Raw genomic sequence first — 23,308 nt, forward strand, 5'->3', positions numbered from 1 at the left:
TACAATTATCAATTTTTCATTTTATGGATCATGCTTCTGATGACAAGTCTAAGAACCCTACCTAGCTCTAGATAACAAAGACTTTCTCTTATATTTCTTTCTAAAAGTTTTAGTTTTATATTTTACATTTCAGTTTTATTATTAACTTTGAGTTAATTGATATATGTTTTGAGGTTTTTGTAGAGGTTAATTTTTTTTTCCCATGAATGTCCAAATTGCTCCAGCACTATTTGTTTAAAAGGCTATATTTTTTCCATTGAACTGATTTTGCACCTTTGTCAAAAATCAATTGGGCATATTTGTGTGGTTCTCTTTCTGTGTTCTCTGTTCTGTTCCATTGATCTATATATCTGCCCCTCTGCCAGTACCACACTGTCTTGATTACTGTAGCTATATAATAAGTCTTGAAATGGGGAAGAGTGATTCCTCCTACTTTATTCTACTTTTTACCTATTCTAGTGTTATCTATTCTGGTTCCTTTGCCTTTCCATATAAATTTTAAAATAATCTTATCTACAAAATATCTTGCTGAGATATTGATTAAACCTACAGATCAATTTGGGGAGCCCTGACATCTTTACAGTGTTGAGTCTCCCAGTCCATGAAGATGGTAGGTCTCTTCTCTCTCTTTTTTTTTTTAAATAAATTTATTTATTTAATTTATTTATTTTTGGCTGCGTTGGGTCTTCGTTGCTGCACGCGGGCTTTCTCTACTTGCAGTGAGCAAGGGGTACTCTTTGTTGCAGTGCGTGGGGCTACTCTTCGTTGCAGTGCGCAGGTTTCTCATTGTGGTGACTTCTCTTGTTGTGGAGCACAGGCTCTAGGCACGCGGGCTTCAGTAGTTGTGGCATGCAGGCTCAGTAGTTGTGGTGCACGGGCTTAGTTGCTCTGCAGCATGTGGGATCTTCCTGGACCAGGGCTTGAACCCTTGTCCCCCTGCATTGGCAGGCAGATTTTTAACCAATGAGCCACCAGGGAAGTCCAGTATGTCTCTTCTTTCTCATCTAGTTTTAAGCATACAAGTCCTGTATATAATTTGTTAGATTTATACTTAAGTATTTCATTTTGTTTTGAGTGGCTATAAATGGTATTATATTTTTAATTTCAGTTTCTATGTGTTCATCATTGTATATAGAAATTCAACCTTGCTGAACTCACTTATTAGTTCTAGGCATTTTTTTGGTCAATTCCATGGTATTTTCTATGGAAATTATCATGTCATATGCAAATAGGGACAATTTTATTTCTTCCTTTCTAATCTGTATGCTTCTTTTCATATAAATTTATTTATTTATTTTTGGCTATGTTGGGTCTCTGTTGCTGTGCGCGGGCTTTCTCTAGTTGTGACCAGCGGTGGCTGCTCTTTGCTGCAGTGCACGGGTTTCTCATTGCTGTGGCTTCTCTTGTTGTGGAACACAGACTCTAGGCACGCAGGCTTAGTAGTTGTGGTTCATGGGCTTAGTTGCTCCGCAGCATGTGGGATCTTCCAGGACCAGGGCCTGAACCTGTGTACCCTGCATCGGCAGGCAGATTCTTAACCACTGTGCCACTAGGTAAGTTCCTATATGCTTTTTATCCCTTTTTCTGCCTCATTTTACTAGCTAAAACTTGCAACACTGTGTTATATAAATTGGTGAGAGTGGATATCCTTGCCTTGTTCCTGATCTAAGGGAAAACATTCAATCTTTCACCATTAAGTGTAATAATAACTATTTCTTCTTTAGTTAGCTGTTGTATTCTGTCAAGTTAAAGAAGTTCCTCTCTATTCCTTTTTCTGAATGTTTTTATCATGAGTGGCTGTTGAATTTTGCCAAATGCTTTTTCTGCATCTATTGAAATGATAAATGAACTTTCTTCTTCAGCGTGTTAATATAGTGGATTACATGGATTGATTTTCAAATTTTAATGTTTTTTGTTTTTTGATGTAATTAAAATATTTAAGTGTGTTTAGTCCATCTCACTTTAACTACTGTGCTAGTTGTGTCCCATAAATTTTAACATATAAGATATTCATTATCATTGAATTTCAAATATTTCATAATATCATTTATGTTTTCCTTTACTACACAAATTGGAATTTTTTTATTATTTATTTTTATTTTTTTACCTGCATCAGGTCTTAGTTGTGGTATGTGGGATCTTCGTTGAGGCATGCTGGATCTTCCACTGTGGCACGGGTTCTTTGTTGTGGCACACAGGCTTCTCTCTAGTTGTGGCGGGCAGGTTTTCTCTCTCCAGTTGCGGCGTGCAGTCTCCAGAGCGCGTGGGCTCTGTAGTTTGCAGCACTCAGGATCTAGTTGAGGTGCGCGAGCTCAGTTGCCCACCGCGGTATGTGGGATCTTAGTTACCTGACCAGAGTTCGAACCCGCATCCCCTGCTTTGTAAGGCGGATTCTTTACCACTGGAACACCAGGGAAGTCCCACAAATTGGATTTTTAAGCTACCTTTTTGTTATTAATTTCTAACTTCACTGCAGTATAAAGATTGTCTAGGGGCTTCCCTGGTGTGGGAATTCTTAACCACTTCCCTTCGCAGTGGTTAAGAATCCACCTGCCAATGCAGGGGACACAGGTTCGATCCCTGGTCCGGGAAGATCCCACATGCCATGGAGCAGCTAAGTCCATGGGCCACAACTACTGAGCCTGTGCTCTAGAGCCCATGAGCCACAACTACTGAGCCCACGTGCCACAACTACTAAAGCCCATGCGCCTGGAGCCGTGCTCCACAACAAGAGAAGCCACTACAATGAGAAGCCCACGCACTGCAACGAAGAGTAGCCTTAGCTTGGCGCAACTAGAGGAAGCCTGAATGCAGCAACGAAGACTCAACGCAGCCACAAATAAATAAATAAAATAAATTTATTAAAAAAAATTGTTTGATATCAGTCTTTTGCAATTTATTGAGGCTTTCTCTGTGATCTGTTTTTGTAAAGATTTTGCATGTGTTCAGAAGGAATATGTATTCTTTTTTGGGTGCATAATTCTACATATATATCATACATATATATGCTTTAATTAATTTAGTTTTCATATATTCAGTATTTGCTCATTTTTGTCTGCTTCTCAGTTTCTGAGAGGGATGTGTTAAAATCTCCAATCGCAATCAATTTATCCATTTTCCCCACAGTTCTATAGGTTGTTGCTTTTTACGTTTTGAAGCTATGTTTTTAATGCATTTATACTTATAATCATTGTATCTTCCACTCTATACTTTTTTCTCAGTATATTTATCACCTATGATATTTTTGTCTTTAAGTCTATTTTGTCAAGTGCTCCAGCTTTCTTTTGATTTAGAATTACCTGGTATACCTTTCAATCCTCTCACTTAAAATTTTTGTTTAAATATTCATCTATTATATTCTTTATTTCAATGATTATACATATTTAATATTTTACCTAGTTCTTTATGATTTCTTGTTCTCATAGCATATTAATATCTTTATTATTTTGAATATATTTATTAACATTTATCTCATCCAATAATTCTGCTTTAAATATTATACGTTGTTTAATTTGCTGTCTTTCTTTCATAGTGATTGTTCTTCTCAGGTGTCTAGTTGTCTTGGTTAATGATCGTATGTTCTCCTGGTATTAGTTACTCTTTCTGTTAATATCTATCAAGCAGGGACTGAAGGCCAAGTCTCAGTGTCTCTCCCAGTGAATTTAAAGAGAGAGGATGGAGTAAGTTCCAGGGTAGAAAGCCTCAGATACTAGGTTCCTTTGACTGCCACTTTATTAGGCCACTCCTCAGGTCAGGGATTTACCTATAAACTCTTGGAAAGAAACCCCAATGTAGGAGGTAGTCTCTTTAGTTTATGATTCCTAAGTCCTGGATTGGGGTGGGGTCGGGGGCAGGGGTGGAGAGAAGTGAATGTTGAGGGCTGCTAGGCCCTGTGTTCATCAGTTCTTCACCCCAGCAGCACTTTCGCACTATCCTGTTGTTATCCCGGTGACACAGGGAGTCTGGGCTATTATTTAACGCAGGAAGAGAAAAAAATGTAACTTCGAAACATTCAACCCATACTTTCATTTGTCTCCAGTCCTCCCCCATGGCTCTAGCTACTAGCAGTAGTGAGCATACATGTGTAAACACACACAGAGAGTCTCTAAAACTTTCATTCTCCCCAGAGGTTTCTCATGATGTTTGTGCTTCTCTCTTGCTTCCCTTGTTCCTCTAGGGCTGATTTTGGACACGAAGCCAGCAGGCTATGGTAGTTCACAATCTTGATAGGTAACTTAAGTTTTTAAGAGATCATGTTGGCTGCTGTGTAGAAAATGGAATTTAGAGGAGCAAGCCTGGCAAAAGGCAGACAAATTAGGTTATTGAAGTACTCCAGGTCAAAGGTAAATGGACTTGGACAAACTACAATGCTAGCAATAAAGATGGAAGAAGTAGTTGGATTCAAGAGTTCTGGAAGTACGGCTTCCCTGGTGACGCAGTGGTTAAGAGTCCACCTGCCAATGCAGGGGACACGGGTTTGAGCCCTGGTCCAGGAAGAACCCACATGCCGCAGAGCAACTAAGCCCAGGCTCCACAACTACTGAGCCTGTGCTCTAGGGCCCACAAGCCACAACTACTGAGCCTGCGAGCCACAACTACTGAAGCCTAGAGCCCATGCTCTGCAACAAGAGAAGCCACTGCAATGAGGAACCAGTGCACCACAACCAAGAGTAGCCCCCGCTCACCGCAACCAGAGAAAGCCCATGCACAGCAATGAAGACCCAATGCAACCATAAATAAATAAATTTATATTTTTTTAAAGTGCTGGAGGCATAATTAATAAGTTGTGCTGATGAATCGAATTCAGGGTGAAGAATAAAGACTGGCTACTAAGTGTTTGGCATAAAAAACTAGATGTATGAATGGAGCCTTTTTTTTTTTTAATGGAGCCATTTTTAGGAGGAAGACTGACAGAAGAGCAAAACTGGGAGCTCTCAATTTTAGACATTTAGCACATTCTTATTGGATAAAACAGCATAAACCCCCAAACTAGGCAAGTTCCCAGGCAGGATCTTCTGCTACTCTCCGCACCCTCAGAATCGGGTTTCTTTTGTCTCTGTCCCATGCCCTGAGAATGTACATCATCAGATGGGCTTCCTGACTACTTCAGTGTCTCATTTCAGGGTCTCTATCACTGTTAAGGGAGAGGATGTGTATATATGACCTTCAAGCTTTCTGCTCACAGGGATCAATCATTCCAGCTCCTCTCATTTCCCGTTTTCTATTTGTGGCTTTTTGGTTAACTTAAATTCATTTCCCCTTCCTATCAGCATTCCAATTTCTTTAGTCTGGTGGCTGAGTGGAATGGTTACCATTCCAGTGGTAACCCCTGGAATGTGAATGCTGAGCAAATGCCTACAAGATGCAGACAGTTGTACTTTATTCATTCCATTGGCAGTAGCCCGACCTCTATCCTGTTATGAGGCCATTCCAGTGCTTCTGGTTCCTAGCCTCCAAAGGTACCAATGAATATCCTTTTGCTCAAGCCAGAGTTGAGTTTTGTTGTTTGCCATCAATGAACCCTGACTAATAACTAATAACTAATAATCAGGACATGAGTGCAGTCTTCCCCAAATGCCCAGCTTCTACAACAGTAACAAATGGGTTAGTGTTTCAGCCCCACCCACTCTCCTCCTCCACTCCCCGAATCAAGCAGCCCTTTGTTTTCTCAGAACCTCTCCCAAATATTCCAAAACCTGCTAGGCTTGTTTTGTTTGTAACCAAGCCTTTCCACACATTCACAGCTGAAGCAAATTGATGTCTAGGGCTTGCTTTAGGCAGCACTTCGATCAAAAGGTAAGGAATGTATTTCTTTCCATTGCCCAGAACTTTACTCATTGGGCCTCTGAACTCAGTTCCAGCTCGTTTGAACTGATGCCTCTCTTCCCAACAAGGCTGGCTAGAATTGTTATCTAAAGATAACCAGTGTGTCATCCTGCTTCTCCACCCAAATTTGAGACCTAAGAAAGATGATTCAAGAGTCTCTCAGGCCTTAGGTGGAATCTTAGTTTCTACACTTAAACATCACTAAAAATTGCTTCTATAATGTTTGACTCCAGCTAGACCTGATGTTCCAAAATGTATTTGATAGCACCCTTATCACATGACTTGATGAGAAATCTCCCAAGTCTTCATATAGGTAGAGATTATTTTATTTTTCCTATTTTTTGTGTAGCCATAAACTATAAATTCTGACAATTATCCACATTACCAAATACCTTATATAAGGACTCATGCTTACCACTACACTGACATGGGCATCTGCATCTTTGAGACCACGTATAATTCTTGATGACGACGTATAATTCTAATTTTTTTGTATCAATCACTATCCCTTCATCATTTCCAGACTTCACCAGGAATTCCAATTTTCCTCTGCAATATCTATCACTATTTCCTTTCAATATTTCTCTAGTTAATAGTAGCCTATGACCTTAGGGCTCTCCAGAGTAACAGAGTCAATAGGAAACGTTGATATATATTACATATATTTATATAAAGAGATTTCTTATTAAGGTATCAGCTCATGTGATTACAGAGACTGAGAAATCCCACAATCTACTGTCTGCAAGCTGGAGACCCAGGAGAGTCGGTGGTATAGGTCGAAGGCCTGAGAGCCAATGATGATTCTAGTCCAGGTCAGAAGGCCTGAGAACTAGGACTACCATGGGCAGATCAATGTTCCAGTTCAACCATCAGGCAGAGAGTGAATTCAACTTTCCTCTACCTTTTTGTTCCATTCAGGCCCTCAACAGATTGGATGATGCCCACCCACATGCGGGAGGGCAATCTGCTTTACTCAGACCACCAATTCAAATGCTAATCTCTTCTGGAAACACCCTCAAAGACACACTCAGAAATAATGTTTAACCAGCTATTGGGGCATCTCATGGCCCAGTCAAGTTGACACATTAGATTATCCATCACAAACCTTGACTGGTGTTCTAACATGAATTCCAAAGCAAGCCCCAGAGTGCTGATCTAGTCACCAGGAAACCGTCTCAAAGGTTAAAGTAGGTAGGGGTCTTGACTCAGTACACTATGTCTACCTTGGACCTGTTAGCTTTCCAGGAAAGAATCCATTTACTTAAGGAAGTGTAGGTGATGCTGCACAAAAGACCATCTTCCAGACTATAATTTCAGGATGAAGATTCTTATAGATTCACTCTACAGGGTTAAGACAATGCTAAAATGTGACTAGTTTTCCATTTAAAATACACAGACCTGAACAGCGTAATTCCATCTCTCAGCTTCCATAGTTTTACGATTTCAGAGTGGTTTTCAAAAGTCCCCTTAGACTTTCAAGTGGTACTCCAGAACTATCAGTGGCTAACACTGGGTCAATTTCTACTCCCCATCACTCCTTTTTTTTTTTTTTGAGCATGCCCGTGCAGCATGCAGGATCTTAATTTCCCAACCAGGCATTGAACCTGCACCTCCTGCAGTGGAAGCGTGGAGTCTTAACCACTGGACTGCCACCAGGGAAGTTCTTCCTGGCAGTCTTTATCTAACAGTTCAGTCATCATGACAAGAGTACCCACTTGGCACAGCTCCAGATGTTACATGATAGTAAACCTTAGATTAAGGAGCCCAGGCAGGCCCCCAAAATATAATATAGGAGTTAGTGAGTTCCCCCACCTTCTATTCTCAAAGTACCATCCCCGATAACTCGAAGTGGTCATCAGACTTGATATTATGACTTCTGTTTTTCATACCAAGTATTTCTAGGATGAAAAGACTCTTCAGAAGAGTCCTTTTAGCCCCTAAACAATTTCCATTTTACTCTACCTCATATTACTAGCAAACTAACCAAATGGGAATAGCCCTTGTTCTGTTTTCTCAAGTCTTTCATTGCAAATAAAATGGTTAATTTATTTAAATGAGATAGTGTATGTGAAATCTACATCTGGCACCGTAAGCTATAAAACAAGCTAGACAGGACTTCCCTGGTGGCACAGTGGTTAAGAATCTGCCCACCAATGCAGGTGACATGGGTTCGAGCCCTAGTCCAGGAAGATCCCACATGCCGCGGAACAACTGGGCCCGTGCACCGCAACTACTGAGCCTGCACTCTACAGCCCGCGAGCAACAACTACTGAGCCTGCGCATCTAGAGCCCGTGCTCCACAAGAGAAGTCACTGCAACGAGAAGCCCGCACACTGCAATGAAGAGTAGCCCCCACTCACCACAACTAGAGAAAGCCCTCACACAGCAACGAAGACCCAACGCAGCCAAAAATAATAAATTTTTAAAACAAAAAAACAAGCTAGACAAAGCAAAGGCTGCTTAATTTAATATTTTTAGTTAGAAGGGTCTGTTAATGTATCTCATTAATTTCAGAGAATCCTATCATGTCTGAGCTGTAAGGAACCTGGACCTTAGAGCTCACTTAGTCCAGATGAGAAAAATGAGGCCTAGAGCTTGAACAACATCCTCCGAAGTCACCCAGCTTAGCAAGTTTTCCCCAGGTAATGAAGAAAAAACAGAAAGAGCAATAATCAGTAGAGTATTGAAACTGCAATAAGATCCACCTTAAAACATCTAAACAGGGCTTCCCTGGTGGTACACTGGTTGAGAGTCCGCCTGCAGATGCAAGGGACACGGGTTCGTGCCCCAGTCCGGGAAGATCCCACATGCCGCGGAGCGGCTAGGCCCGTGAGCCATGGCCACTGGGCCTGCGCGTCTGGAGCCTGTGCTCTGCAACGGGAGAGGCCACAGCAGTGACAGGCCCCCGTACCGCAAAAAAAAAAAAAAAAAAAAGTTGCACATGCATGTTGAGGAGAGTCCTAGGACCAGTCAGGTGTGAAAAAAGAAACAAGATAATTGGCTAAATGTAAACAAAGACCCAGAAGGGCTGTCCTATATGTGATTTAAATCACCTCTTTATTGCGCTCCTCATTCAGGAAGCCCACACTCCTTTCCAGGCGTCTATTTCTGCCTGGCTTCTGACTTACTGTGCTCCTCCTCATTAGAGAGGATGCCCATACCCTTTCTCTCTGGGTGTGTGTTTCTGCCTTACTTCTGTCTTAAACAAACTGCTTCTCTGTGTGCTCTCCCATACGTTGTGCTGTCTTTAATAATAAACCTTGTACCTGTTTTTACAGTTTTTGCCTCCTTGAACAAGACATTCTTCCTTTCAAATGGGAAAAAGCTAGGGCCACTTTGCTTCTAGCCTCTAGCCCCTGGTGGTCTGGTGGCTACCATTCCTGGTTTTCATCCACGCTACCTAGGTCCAATTCCTGGGCAGGGAACTAAAATTCTCTCTTCAGGACTGCTCACTGCTCTCTCTGAGATCAATTCCTTTATAGAGAAATTATATATACAGATACTTAAATAAATGTTTACCTGTACTTACTTACCTCTACAATTTAAATTTTAAATGCCTTAAGATTCTCAAAAGCCAACTATAAAAATAAAAGGTTTAAAAAACAATTTCTTTGTTCTTAGAGGTGAAAATGTGCACAGAATTTCAAAAGAATATTTTTATTCAGTGAAAGTTTTTTTAAATACAAATACTTCCATGAAATAAATCCCAAGTGCTACATTTAAGTTTTTCAGTACAATTTATTCTTACATTTTAATTTACATTTATTAAGTGTTTTAGAAATATTACACTCAAAGTAATAGAGCTCCAGAGAGAGGCCATTAACTAAGAGGTGAACAGTCTCAGTGTGTCAACTTCCTAGTTAGCCTGCTCGCCTCCCCACTACACATACTTGCCCTCTGGTGGTTATTACTATGTAGCTGTCTTCAAGATGTGGCTGAAGCTTGAATCTACATCTGGCATCAGGCCAAGTCTGTGAATCCATGAATATAGGCCACCAAATGTATTTAGAGTTCAGCCTGCTGAAGGTTCTTTCTTGACAGACAATGATGATGAATGTGGAAAGACTGGCTATTCTCTTGGGAGAAGAAAATATATCTCACCTTAAGTGACAACTACAGTTTTCTAACAGAAAAAATAATCAGCAAAGGGACAGGATCAATGATAAGGATAGGGAAAATACTCTGAGAATAGAGTAAGTACAATATATACATAATGGAATAGTGAGGCTGCTCCTGAGTCCAAACTCTTATTTTTAAAAGTCTGATAAAAATTTACTCAATTACATTTTATACAGTAATATTTAGTGAGCTCTGTCCAAAAAGGCTATGTTTTGTTTGTAAAAATAACAAAAGCTTTATCACTCAGTCTCTGGTCAATAAGAAAGGAAGAAAACCTTGCTAGAAATAACAATAAATAATTTCACACGAAAGTCCAGGTGACATAAGAATAGTATATTAATTAATATATTTTTTTGTATTTACAATAAATCCATTTGTTAATACTGCAATAGAAAAAATAATCAGTCCACATTATGTAGTAGAAACTGGCTTTGAGGCTGATCATACCTCTCACAATAAAAACATACAAGGATTTCTTCCACAGCTAAAGTACTTTTCAACATGACAGTCTTGGGTGAAAGTAAAACTGACAGAGTACTTTACTCTATGTCCTAGAATCAAGCGATCGAGGCTATTACCGTTAAGCAAGCAGCAAAAAGCTGTTTAGTTTTTCCAGGACTATTTAAATAGTAGTTACCATATGAGAATTTAATTTTACTTTGATATAAAAAGTAAAAACCCTAAATAGGGAAACTGCATTAATCAAAAGCAGCCCCAAACAAAAAAGCCATCACTAGAAATGAAACAAGGCATTCTTATGTATCATGCATAAAAAAGGATAATTACATAATACATACTTTAATGACCAGACCAATAAATAAATGAGGTAAATTTTACAGTCATTGGAACAAATAAACTATATTCAACTACTTGAGTGCTGTACTGACACTGCTTTTGTTTCAAAATAATAAAGTAACATAATTAATCTAACATCTAAAAACTGCATACTTTGAATGTTTGCTTTTTTGATACCCTTTTGAGATAGTAAAGGGGAACTGTGTAACAAAATATTATCTGAATATAAATTATCAACACCAATATGATACAATTATCATGTCATTGCCATTTTGTATATGCACAGTGGAAATATTTTGAAAGCTAGGAAACAGATGAAAACAGACTGGTCAGAATTTTAAATTTCAGACCAATCCATGATAATCTAGAACAGAAGACAAAAATAAAATTCACTAAATAGATATAACTTGATATCTTTTCCAAATTCAGTAGTCCACTAAGATGCAACTTCAAAACAAGTCTACTACCTCAAAGGTAAAAAGGAAGAAAATGTAAATCTCTTTTGAGCTTTAGTTTTCAAGTTTATGCTCTGAAAGAAGGCTGACATTAGTCAAAACAGCAATACTGTATCTTTGCTTTTGAATTTTGTATTTGCTTTTCCTATTTTAGTTATAGTATGGAATAGAGAGAAAAATATTAAATTATTAAGTCAAGGGTAAGTATTTACGGCCAGTTCATGAAATATATTGAGTTAATCAGTTGGGTCAAGAATTTCCTACTATGCTGCTGCATTTATTATCTATAGCCTTGGAATAGTAATTTAGGAGATGTCTATCATAACTACTGACAGCACTTTTCATGGTATACCAATTTCCATTTTTATTTCTTCTCTCCTTTGCCACTTAAATACATTATTTTAACCACCAGATAGGAAATTTTATTTTACAAATTCCTGTTTCATTTACTGAAGAGGTGATTTTAACACATAAACCTGCCAATCCTGAGAGATGATGATGATGATGATGATAGGAAAACTAAAACCCAGAGGATTATTCACTCAAATTTCTGCTTTAGTTTTTTTTGGAAGATGGCTGGCAGAATAGAAAGAAGAGCCAAAATCATTAGAACAAATACTGAGTTCCAGGAAACAGCTTCCCCTGCTGTTGTAAGCTGGTACAATGTTGTTCCTGCCTTAATTGCTACAAAAGAGGGAGGTGCAACACCTAAAATAGAAAGTAAAAACATATGGTAAAAAATAATCAATTATTTTTAAAAATTAAAATACTGTGTGTATACAATTTCTTCTAAGAATATAGTGATTTACAATTGGAAAATTTTAATTTAATTTAAAGCCCCTCAAGTTTATTTCCATATAAAGAATTCAGTCTTTCATAATCACCGCTTAAGGATAATGAATTTAAAAACCCAAGGAAAGTCTCCAGAAAATAATTTTACAAAATTTATCAACAGCCTTAAAAAATGAATGTGCTATGATCCACCAATTTCAACTTTAGGAAATATTAATGTATATGAACAAAGATCTAGTCTCAAGGATGCTCATCAAAGAATTATAATAATAAAAATCTGGAAACAATCTAAGTCTTCAAAAATAAGATTGAGTAAATTGTCATTCACCCTTGATAGAGTGTACTTAAAAATGAGTGGTAGGAGATACTCAGAAATGGAAAGATACTCAAAATATATGAGTAAAAAGAGCAGTTTATACAAAAGCATGGTGGAACAGCCACATTTTATTAAAAGCCAGAACAAATTGGAAAAATTACTTTAGCCAAAGCTGAAGTTAACTTTATCTCTAGGTATTTCATCTGTAAAATAAGGAGACAGTACAAAATTCTCTCTTCTGATTCTATAAGTGTAATATTATTTTACAAAATCCAAAATTACCCCTGCTAAGATTTTTTTCCCACTTTTATAGAGAACCTGCTAAGATTTTTAAGTCTGTCTATAAATTTTTCTAAAAATAGCAATAAAAAATTAAGTATTATCGTAAAGCTTTAACAGACAGTCAATACTTGAGGAATCTGCTCATTTTGTTGGTATCTAAACAATTCACCTTAAATTTGGAAGAAAAGCAGAATACTCTTACTAAAGAACTACCAGAATTCACAAATATATAAATGAATCTTTATACCCACTGATTAATTTCAAAATTAAGTGTTAGCTCCTTGAAAGCAAGAAACTTCTTGTTCATCCTTGCTTTCCCTCAAACTTTCAGTAATGCCCATAATAAGTTCTATGTTAATAAAAAGATAGGATCAATTTTCTATTGAAAATTAAAGTTCAGTATTTCAGTACCTGATTAGAAGACAAAGGAGAAAGTACTCAAAAAAGGCATCTTCAAATTTTTTTTTTCTCTCCACTGAGGGAGAGAATGGAGTTAAAAAGTCCTGCTTAATTCTACATGATTAAAAAAATATCCAGCAGAGAGTGCTCTTGTTTAAAAAAAAAATTTAAATCAACACAATCCAACAAACATTTCCGAGCATCTATTTATATGGGCCAGGCTCTGTGCCCACCAGTTATATATGGTGCTGGCATGCCTGCAAAGAGCACAAAATCTAGTCCAGCTGGACACTGCTAGACATGTACACAATGAGTTCTAACACAGCATGAACCAGAGGGCTTACCTAGAAAAGTGCCAATAAAAAAAACTTTCAATGGCACGTTTATCACAGGAGATGTAATATTAATAAACCAGTTAGGCAGAAATGGTGTTATTCTCAAAAATATAATGTAGTTAATGAGATGCTCTCTATGACGTTCAACCTGTCACAAGAAAGAAACAAGTTAGGATCAAGATAAAGCCAAGCCTGAAAATAAACTGATTATAAAATACCTTATTTCAAATTCTTATCCCTGATAGCTCAGCATTTACCCAACAGAAATGATCAAATAAGGAGCTTGAAAATGACAATGAACTGCTTATCAAATGTTCATTACTAGAGCTAAATAACATCAGATGAAAGTTTTTAAGATTGTGCTTAGAGTGTAATGTTATACTACTAAAGATGGCTCTACATCAGCCTAGATAATATGGCTCAACAACATTTTAAACCTAAAAAGGCAAAATTAAATTTATAACTATATATAAGATAGATATCAAATGACCAACTTTTTAATGCCTTTAACGTCCTGTAATATAAAGGGCTAGTATAGTACATCAATAAACCTGGCCTCCAATTAAAAATTCAGATAATCTTTATGTTAATGTACTTCACATGAGTGAATTCATTCATCATTGATAAATGAGGTTAAACAAGCATATAGAAACATTTAGCTGACTAAATAAAAGCACTGATTACAGTTTATACTTCCTAGATCTTGCTACACAAATAGTGATTATGATTTTGGACAAAATGCTTAATTTCTCTTAATTTCCTAACCTGTAAAACAAAGGGGTAAATTTCTAAAATTCCTCTGATTTAATAGTCTGCTTCTTCTGATTCTTTATAAGAATAAGATTCTTAGCAATACTATGCTAGACTTTCCTGGGCAGTAGACCTTCTATTTATCACTGCTAGTCTTTGCAGAGACCCTAACGGAAGATAAGTTCTTCCCACTGATGAAATGCATTAAAAGAGTTGGCTGATGCAAGTTTTTCAGAGACCCACTGACAGCATCCTGCATCAACACAAAACAGGTGAGGTGTCTAAATATATGGATGCCTTTACACTGACACTTTGACTTCTGTGCTCTGATTGAAGTTATTAGGAATAAAGAATTAAGATGACTGTTACAAAAACATCATATTTGAAATTATTAACATTCATTATTTGCCTACCACTTAATTTTCAAAAGATCATTTTTATCGAAGCCCTGAGTCTGAGTTAATTTATGTAGATATTATACACTGACCCCCCCAAGTAGCCAAAGAATTACATCAAATAATTTAAAAATACATGTTTACCTGCTGTGACCATTTTACTGCTTTCTCAGTTAGGTATTTATAGACAACTGGCCTCCCAACTAAATAGGAGAGCATATAGCAGAATGAGGCACCGAGTCCAGAACACTACAAAATAACAAGAACTCATAAGCACTTTGTACTTTTCCATCTTATTCACATGGATATATATTCACCTAAGGCAAACCTCAACTAGTTTCTTTCTTTTGGGGTATGGGGTGGATACTCTGCGTAACATCTCTTGAGCAGAGCAGAAGAACCCATCTGATCTAGTCCTTTCTCTGACCAAATTATAACTAAAATGAGACCAGCTAAAACAAACTGGCACTTGTGATTAAACTTAGTGACTATATCCAAATAGTTAATGTTAGCCATTAGCCTATGAATAAAACTTCAAGAGCAATATTTTTTCAATTCCTATGCTTGAAAACACTACCTCCTGCCATGGGACTTAACTCCTTGGGCCCACCAACATTCTTGGACTATTTGAATTACAAAACAGTATAGAAAGCAAAGCCTACAACAGAGCCTATAAATGCAATTAAGTCTATGATAACCCTGTTCTAGAAAAAAGCCAAACTATAACATCTCCTTATGGAGGGACTTAACAGATATTACTGTAACATTAACCCCCTTTTAAAACTAATAAGTCTATGCTTCCAGAGACTAGTGGGACTAGGATGCCATCTGCATTCCCATCATTCTATTTAAAGTTATTTCTTTCTAGTCTCCCGATTTCATTTTATATACTTACCAAACAAACAAGAAATAAGGCTAGTGGAAAGGGATAAAGAAACCCTGAGAGTATACTGAGAAATATAGAGCCTGGAATAGCAAATGTTTGCAAGCTGTTAACTTCTAAGTTAAGGATTAAAACATAATTAAATGAATTTTTAAACCACAAATCCAACAATCCAGAAAAAAAGTATCAATACAGAAATTAGATGTTAATAAGATTATATCCATATTTCAGTATTTAAAAAAAGTAAAATTATACCCAAAGTTTAAAAAATACATGATTCTACAGCTGCAATACCTTTATAACCATTTACTAACATTATCGTAAATCAATGCTAATTAGAGTGTGTTACTAAGAGAAAACAAAGACAAATACTGAATGTGTACCAGATAGAGAGGAACTGGGCACTTCAGGGGAAGGGTGGGGGGGGGGGACACGGGGCAGAAAAAAAGAAAGAGAACAGAAGTCTTCAGTAATCTTGTAAATGACATGCTTCTCTAATGCACTGGTTTTTTTTTTTTTTAAAAAGGGCTCTTTTTTAAAAAAATTTATTTTTGGCTGCATTGGGTCTTCATTGCTGGGCGCAGGCTTCCTCTAGTTGTGGGGAGCGGGGGCCACTCTTTGTTGCAGTGTGCGGGCTTCTCATTGCGGTGGCTTCTCTTGTTGTGGAGCACGGGCTCTAGGCGCACGGGCTTCAGTAGTTGTGGCACGTGGGCTCAGTAGTTGTGGCTCGCAGGCTCTATAGTGCAGGCTCAGTAGTTGTGGCGCACGGGCTTAGTTGCTCTGTGGCATAGGGGATCTTCCCAGGCCAGGGCTTGAACCCAGGTCCCCTGCATTAGCAGGCGGATTCTTAACCACTGTGCCACCAGGGAAGCCCCTAATGCATTGGATTTTTACTCTCAAATATTTTTAGGAAACATGATTTCTATGGAAATACAGGTACAATATAATGTATAATAATTACTATTTCTAATTTAAATTTTGGACATTTACTTCAACTTACTACTCATTTAAAAAAGAATAAGGGTTACAAAATATAGTAAAAGTCACAAATCTTATTTTTAAAACAGAATTATGTTTTTTTCCTGCGTCTCTCTAGTTCCTAGTTTTGGCCTGGACCTCTGCATCACCCATAACGTGATTTACTTGTAAGTCAGACAGACTGAGTGAATTCCTTCAACATCTCTCCCTTCTACTTTAAAATTTCTATCTTTACCCATCCTTCCTTTTTTCCTCTAGTTCCCACTTTACTCTTGTTTTCGTTTCAATCTCCTTCTTCCTGAGTTCTTTTATCTTTAACTTCTTGCTCTTGCACAGATCCTTTCTGTATAAAACCACTCAGATGCCTACACACTAAAGAAAACCTAGGCTTTTCCTTGAGCAAGGTATCCTATCCAGTTACTGCCTCTCATCTTCACTGCCTCCCTTGCAACCTGGCTTAACCATCCCTCACTCTACTGAAACCCCCTCCTGGACAAAAGTAATGACTTTTTCTCAGTAAGAATTTTCTATTGACCCTTGCATAGGATTAAACATCCTTCAGTGTAAAACTCACCTCCAGTGAACTGTATTTTTCTTCTGTGTTACAGATCATTACTTCTCTAGTTTTTCTCTTCTCCTCACCCTCAAACCTGAGATTTCCCTAACATTCTGTTAGCTAATCTCTCACTTTTCTTTGATAAATTCAGTCATTTCCATGTATATGGATGTACACATGGCTTCAAGCATATGGTGACAGATAGATAGATAGATAGATAGATAGATAGATAGATAGATAGATAGATAGATAGATGATAGATAACTTTGAATTCTCTCTCTCTGATTCAACTTTTCTAATCAAATACCAGTCTCAAATTTCCCAGCAGTCTACTGGATGCCTCCATTAAAAATTTAAACTTAGTTATTTCAGGGCTCTTTAGAATCTTTTAATGGAAAGTCTCAAACACATATGAAAGTAGAGAAACTAGTATTATGATGCCCTATATTCCCATATACAGCTTCAACAATTAACATACAACCAATCTGGTTTTCTCTATATACTTTACCTTTGATTATATTGAAGCAAATCCAAGACATATCATTACATGTACAACTACATTAATACCTTTAAAAGATAAGGATTCCTTTTCTTTTTAACACAACTATAATACCATTGTCAGAGATTAATTAACCAAAATTCCTATCATAAGTAGCTATTGAGTGTGCTCACAATTCCCAAGAGAGTCTTAATTTTTTTTTTTTTGGACAGCTGGTTTGTTCAAATCAGGACAAAAAAGGTCCACACATGGTATTTGCTCTCCACAGCACTTAACTACAGGTTTGGTTCTTTTTTTTGGTCTTGTTGAAGAAACTGGGTCATTTGCAGGATTTAACAATTTCTGAACTTTGCCTATTGTATCCCTTAGGGTGGTTTAATATGTTCTTTTGTCATTTTTTTAAAATTAATTTTTATTGGCGTATAGTTGATTCACAATGTTGTGTTAGTTTCTGCTATACAGCAAAGTGAATCAGTTATACTTATACCTATATCATTCCGCTGTCATTTACCTTATAGTGTTAACAAAGCCATTCTCTCTGCATGGGGATATAATTTGACCTTAACTTTCCAGCTTTGTATAGATTTTTATTTCTTTTCTCTAACACTGAAAAATCTTGGTTCTTAATGTCATAAACATAATTAGCTATTTCCTTTACATACTATTAAGTATATATATATACACATATATATATACACATGTGTGTATATATATATACTAGATACATTAATATCACATATTTTAAAATTTCAGAACAATATAGCAACTGAAAATAGTTTAAGATTTCTTTCAAATCTTTTGTCCTTAAGATTTATCCCAGAAGGGACACACAGCCAAATTACTTTTTTCAAGGAAACAATTTGAAATAATTCTTCTAGATAGTCAAATCCCCATCAACTCAATATATTGTTAAATTTGTTTCATTTTGCTTTAGATTGTTTAATTTTTTTAAATTTTGTTAAAATATACATAACATAAAATTTACCATCTTAACCATTTTTAAGTGTATGGTTCAATAACATTAAGTACTTTCACACTGTTGTGCAAGCAATCTCCAGAACTCTTCTCATCCTGCAAAACTGAAACTCTATACCCCTTAAATAACATTCCCCCCTCCCACCTCCCCCAACTCCCTGACAACCATCCTTTTACTCTCAGTCTCTATGAATTGGGCTACTCTAGGTACTTCATGTAAGTGGAATCATATAGCATATCTTTGTGATAGGCTTAGTTTGCTTAGCATAATGTCCTTAAAGTTCATCCATGTTGTAATATGTTTCAAAATTTCCTTCCTTTTTAAGGCTGAATAATATTCCATTGTATGTATATACCACACTTTGTTTCATTCATCCATTAAAGGACACTTGAGTTGTTTCCGCCTTTTGGCTACTGTGAATAATGCTGCTATAAACATGTGTGTGCAAGTATCTCTTGAGACCCTGCTTCCAATTCTTTCAGGTATACACCCAGAAATGGGACTGCTGAATCTTATTTTTAATTTTTTGAGGAAATGCCATATTGTTTTTCACAGCAGCCAAACCATTTTATGCTCCCATCAACAGTGCACAGGGATTTCAATTTCTTCATATCCTCACCAACACTTGTTACTTTCTGGTTTTTTTTTTCTTTTTGATTAGTAGCCATCCTACTAACGGGTGTGAGGTTACTTTAGATTTTTAACATTTCTGTTTCTTTTTTCAATTTGATTTAATTGGTTTTATAATTACGTGAAATATTTATTTGGTTCTAAAGTCAAATCTATACAATAAAATACACTTAGAGAAGTTTCACTTCCATCCCTGTTTCATCTCTCTCCATAGGTAAACATTTTTATTCGTTTTTAAAAATATCCTTTCTTTTGTCATCCACAGCTCAAAAGTCCTCAACGACTATCCAATACCAAATCAATATTCTATATTCCTTAGCCTGTACTCAAACTTCTCTACAATCTGAGTGCAATGTCTAGCCTACCTTCCTAAACTTATTTCTCAAATCCTCCCCTTCTCACATCCTATATACCAACAAAATTGGACTACTGATCACTTCCTAACCATGCCCTGTGCTTATAAGCTCTGATCTAGACTTGCTTTGTCTAGAATGACTATACCGTATCTCTACCCATAATTCCCATTATTCCAGATGGAAATAGTTGTTTTGGTTTTGAATGCTTAAAACACTAGATTGTACTTAGCATATAATTAGTACTTTCTGGTTAAATGGATGAAAGCTAAAGTTAAAATAAGTAATTATAATGTAAAAAGTAATTAACATACAAGAGTTTGAAATAGGTATTACCAATGAAAGTACTAGTACTGCACTGCTGAATACAATGGCTACTAGCTACATGTGGCTGTGGGGAAGAGACACTAAAATGTGCCAGGTCTGAACTGAGATGTGCTATGAGTGTGAAATATACACATTTTAAAGAATTGGTACAAAAAAAAGAATGTGAAATAGTAATAATTTTTATGTGGTTTCATGTTGAAATGATATCTTTGACATTTCAGTTCAAGTAAAATGTATTAAAATTAATTAAAATTAATTTATTCTCACTTTCCTTAATGTGCTAACTAGAAAATTTTTAAGCTGCATGTAGCTCACATTATACTTCTATTAATGAGCGCTGTACTTATTATACGCCCAAAGATAAGTCTTCTCTTTTGTTCACTGAGTTTAAAAAGTACCTTTTTAACACTCAGAGCTTAAGATTCCAGAGTGTAAAATAAACAGAAAATTATAAGAAAATATATAGATTTAACAAATTATCCTATAAAAAATCTAAAACAGGGGCTTCCCTGGTAGTGCAGTGGTTAAGAATCCACCTGCCAATGCAGGGGACACAGGTTCGATCCCTAGTCCGGGAAGATCCCACATGCCATGGAGCAACTAAGCCGGTGCGCCACAACTACTGAGCCTGCACTCTAGAGCCCACAAGCCACAACTACTGAGCCCACGTGCCACAATTACTGAAGCCCACATGCCTAGAGCCCAAGCTCCACAACAAGAGAAGCCACAGCAATGAAGAGTAGCCCCCGCTTGCCGCAATTAGAGAAAGACGTGCAAAGCAAAAGACCTAATGCAGCCAAAAATAAATAATAAATTAATTTTTTAAAAATCTAAAACAATGCAGAATCACTACAATACCTTAATTATTAAGCAAATAGTAACCATATGCAATAAAACCTGCTGAATTGACAATATTAACCAATGATTCATTTAAAATTGAAAAATTTAAACCAAATGTATTTTATAATAATAAACCTATTCCTATCTTTTTTTAAAAAAAAATATTTATTTAATTAATTTATTTGGTTGTGCTGGGTCTTAGTTGTTGCATGCATGTGGGAGCCAGTTCCCCGACCAGGAATCAATCCCGGGCCTCCTGCACTGGGAGCGTGGAGTCTTAACCACTGCACCACCAGGGAAGTCCCTATTCCTATACTTTTAATTCACTTTCTACAAGTCACTTTCTTTTTTTCTACTAATTTACATATGGATATTAAGACAACTAGGCTACAACATTTATTCTGCCATAGATGATCTAGATTCACTTATGCTAACTGGCTCTCTGGCCCTGTGGATGGGTATCCCCTTTATCCCTCAGCTATGAATCCTTCCAAAGCTAGGGGGCAAATGGGGCAGAAAAAGATGACTTTCCAAAGTAAATAGAAACTATATGCCTCATTCACAAAATGTTCACAAAAACCTTACAAAAGACAAATGAAAGGGCTGAACCAAATGTTTCTTATTTGGGGAAAATTTTTTTTTTTAATGGTACGCAGGCCTCTCACTGCTGCGACCCCTCCCACTGCGGAGCACAGGCTCCGGACGCACAGGCTCTGGACGCACAGGCTCAGCGGCCATGGCTCACGGGCCCAGCCGCTCTGCGGCATGTGGGATCCTCCCGGACCGGGGCACGAACCCTTGTCCCCTGCATCGGCAGGCGGACTCCCAACCACTGCGCCACCAGGGAAGCCCTGGGGAAAATATTTTTTATGGTTAAAGTTTATAAATGCAAAATAACCTACAAGCCTAACACTTTGGTTTTTACAGATAAGTGATGAAATGGGAAGTAGGAAAAGGCAGCAGGTGTGAATTTCTTAGAACAGTCAGTATATAATTAAATTACCTTACAAATAACTGTTCCAAAGAACTGTGGAAAGACAGGTGCATAATAATCATTCTTCAAATTACCCCCAAATTTGAATTTTTCTAATAAATAGGGAGGATAATGACAAAGTGCCCACACATAGCACACTACCTAAATATAAATGTTATCTTCACCAGTTGGGTAAAGGAGTAATGTTTGTATTAGCAGCAAAAGCTATTATAACCGTACTTGTCACTAAGTTGTTTATGCCAGGAATAACTGGTCCAATGTGTTTTAAGTATACACTCAAAACATCTGCATAAGGAGGTAAATACAGGAACATCTATATGTTAAATACATAATATCTAATCCAATAAAAATCCAAGAAAATAAAATGCTATTGAATTTTATGAGAAAAAAATTTTAGCTGAAAAGTCCAAAAAACCAAAAGAAATTCAGGAAATAAGAGAGGAAGCAAGAATAGAAATATTTTGAGAGAATTAACAAAATAATTAATATGCCTTTCAGAAAGCTGATTTGGAAAAGGAAAATGATTACCTTTACAACATCAAGAGTTAATGCCGACATTTCTCCAAAGAAGATATACAGATTGCCAACAAACACATGAAAGGATGTTCAACATCACTAATTATTAGAGAAAGGCAAATCAAAACTACAATGAGGTATCACCTCACACCAGCCAGAATGGCCATCATCAAAAAATCTACAAACAATAAATGCTGGAAAGGGTGTAGAGAAAAGGGAACCCTCTTGCACTGTTGGGGGGAATGTAAATTGATACAACCACTATGGAGAACAGAATAGAGGTTCCTTAAAAAACTAAAAATAGAACTACCATACGACCCAGCAATCCCACTACTGGGCATATACCCTGAGAAAACCATAATTCAAGAAGAGTCATGTACCACAATATTCACTGCAGCACTATTTACAATAGTCAGGACATGGAAGCAACCTAAGTGTTCATCGACAGATGAATGGATAAAGAAGATGTGGCACATATATACAATGGAATATTACTCAGCCATAAAAAGAAATGAAATTGAGTTATTTGGTGAGGTGGATGGACCTAGAGTTTATCATACAGAGTGAAGTAAGTCAGAAAGAGAAAAACAAATACCGTATGCGAACACATATATATGGAATCTTAAAAAAAAAAAATGTTCTGATGAACCTAGGGGCAGGACAGGAATAAAGATGCAGATGCAGAGACTTCCCTGGTGGTGCAGTGGTTAAGAATCCGCCTGCCAATGCAGGGGACACTGGTTTAAGCCCTGGTCCGGGAAGATCCCACATGCTGTGGGGCAACTAAGCCCGTGCACCACAACTACTGAGCCTGCGCTCTACAGCCCGCAAGCTACAACTACTGAGCCCACATGCCACAACTACTGAAGCCCGCATACCTAGAGCCCATGTTCCACAAGAGAAGCCACTGCAATAAGAAACCTGCACACCACAAGGAAAAGTAGCCCCCACTCGCCACAACTAGAAAAAGCCTGTGCATAGCAATGAAGACCCAACACAGCCATAAATAAATTAATTAATTAAATAAATTAAAAAGATGCAGACGTAGAGAATGGACTTGAGGACACAGGGAGGGGGAAGGGTAAGCTGGGACGAAGTGAGAGAGTGGCATTGACATATATACACTACCAAATGTAAAATAGACAGCTAGTGGGAAGCAGCTGCATAGCACAGGGAGATCAGCTCCATGCTTTGTGACCACCTAGAGGGGTGGGATAGGGAGGGTGAGAAGGAGACACAAGAGGGAGGATATGGGGATATTTGTATACATATAGCTGATTCACTTTGTTATA

General features: G+C 37.3%; 1 protein-coding gene across 2 annotated transcripts in view; it reads right to left on the reverse strand.

Annotated features, from left to right (window-relative positions):
- Positions 1-9,538: 9,538 nt before the first annotated feature.
- The window catches only part of TMEM41B (transmembrane protein 41B), a 30,601-nt gene continuing 16,831 nt past the window's right edge, over positions 9,539-23,308 (reverse strand). For both annotated transcript variants that reach the window (XM_082660236.1, XM_082660237.1), the window contains exons 5-8: positions 15,360-15,453; positions 14,609-14,713; positions 13,329-13,467; positions 9,539-11,903 (exon numbers count right to left, since the gene is read on the reverse strand). In XM_082660236.1, coding sequence (XP_082516362.1) covers positions 11,734-11,903; positions 13,329-13,467; positions 14,609-14,713; positions 15,360-15,453 — 508 coding nt within the window. In that variant the 3' untranslated portion in view covers positions 9,539-11,733. The remainder of the gene's footprint in view (positions 11,904-13,328; positions 13,468-14,608; positions 14,714-15,359; positions 15,454-23,308) is intronic.

The sequence above is a fragment of the Grampus griseus genome (genome assembly GCF_964374135.1).
Source record: "Grampus griseus genome assembly, chromosome: 8".
Classification (NCBI taxonomy): Eukaryota; Metazoa; Chordata; class Mammalia; order Artiodactyla; family Delphinidae; genus Grampus; species Grampus griseus.